At 59.8% G+C, this 1,372-nt stretch overlaps 1 protein-coding gene across 1 annotated transcript in view; it reads right to left on the reverse strand.

Moving 5' to 3' along the window:
* The window catches only part of Gja3 (gap junction protein alpha 3), a 2,203-nt gene extending 1,250 nt beyond the window's left edge, over window positions 1-953 (reverse strand). Inside the window, exon 1 of the mRNA XM_010633854.2 lies at window positions 141-953. Coding sequence (XP_010632156.1) covers window positions 141-953 — 813 coding nt within the window. The remainder of the gene's footprint in view (window positions 1-140) is intronic.
* Window positions 954-1,372: the final 419 nt, after the last annotated feature.

Raw genomic sequence — 1,372 nt, forward strand, 5'->3', positions numbered from 1 at the left:
GCGCGCCGCCAGGGGGAGGGGTTCAGGGAAGCCCGGCCTGGCTTTAGGGGAGCCAGGGCCGAGGTTGGTGGTCACCCCCTGCCTGAGCCTCTTCCAGCCCAGGTGGTAGATCTCCAGCAAGTTGAGCACGAGCGACGCGCAGGCCACCGCGAGCATGAACAGGATGAAAATGGTCTTCTCCGTTGGCCTGGAGATGAAGCAGTCGCCGCCAGGGGGAGGGGTTCAGGGAAGCCCGGCCTGGCTTTAGGGGAGCCAGGGCCGAGGTTGGTGGTCACCCCCTGCCTGAGCCTCTTCCAGCCCAGGTGGTAGATCTCCAGCAAGTTGAGCACGAGCGACGCGCAGGCCACCGCGAGCATGAACAGGATGAAAATGGTCTTCTCCGTTGGCCTGGAGATGAAGCAGTCCACAGTGTTAGGGCAGGGCCAGCGGTCGCAGCGGTACAGCGGCTGCAGCTGGAAGCCGTACAGGAAATACTGCCCAGCGATGAAGCCCACCTCGAAGAGCGTCTTGAAGATGATGTTGAAGACGTAGGTGCGCAGCAGCGCCCCGGCCATGCGCACCCGGCCTCGCTCTAGTGCCCGGGCCCGCGCAGGGTGCGGGTTGTCCCTCCTCAGCAGCTCCTCCTCCCTCTCTTTCTTCTTTTCTTCCAAGCGCACAAGGTGCAGCACATGGCCCAGGTAGATGAGGGTGGGCGTGGACACGAAGATGATCTGCAGCGCCCAGAAGCGGATGTGCGAGATGGGGAAGGCGCGGTCGTAGCAGACGTTCTCGCAGCCCGGCTGCTGAGTGTTGCAGGTGAAGTCGGACTGCTCGTCGCCCCACACCTCCTCCGCCGCCGCCCCCAACACCAGGATCCGGAAGATGAACAGCACCGTCAGCCAGACCTTGCCAATGACTGTGGAGTGCTCCTGCGCGTTCTCTAGTAGCCGCCCCAGAAAGCTCCAGTCGCCCATCGCTCCAAATTCCTAACCTGTAAGGGGACATTGCACGGGAGGTTAGTGCAGGCAAGCTGCGGACGCCAGGTGCTTCAGGCCCGATGGTACCCGAATAGCTTCACCCAGCAATGCACCCTGCTTCTGTGGAGAGGAACTCTTCAAAGTGTCCTCCCCATCCACAGGTTCAGTCAGCCTCAGGTCAAAAAACGGGCTGGGTAAGGAGAGATTATATCTGTCCTCAGCAGGTACAGACTTGTCATTATTCTCTACACAACACAGGGTAACAACTATTCCCACAGCACTCATGGTGCCAGGCGTTGTGAGTGATCTAGAGAGGATAGGAAATATACAGAAGGGCGTGAATAGGTCTATTGCAGATTCTGAGCATCCTCGGATTTTGATAACTGTGGGGATCCCGGGGCCAGTTCTTCGAGTTA

Source organism: Fukomys damarensis, unplaced genomic scaffold (assembly GCF_012274545.1).
Source record: "Fukomys damarensis isolate Sample0158 unplaced genomic scaffold, DMR_v1.0_HiC HiC_scaffold_38, whole genome shotgun sequence".
Taxonomy (NCBI): Eukaryota; Metazoa; Chordata; class Mammalia; order Rodentia; family Bathyergidae; genus Fukomys; species Fukomys damarensis.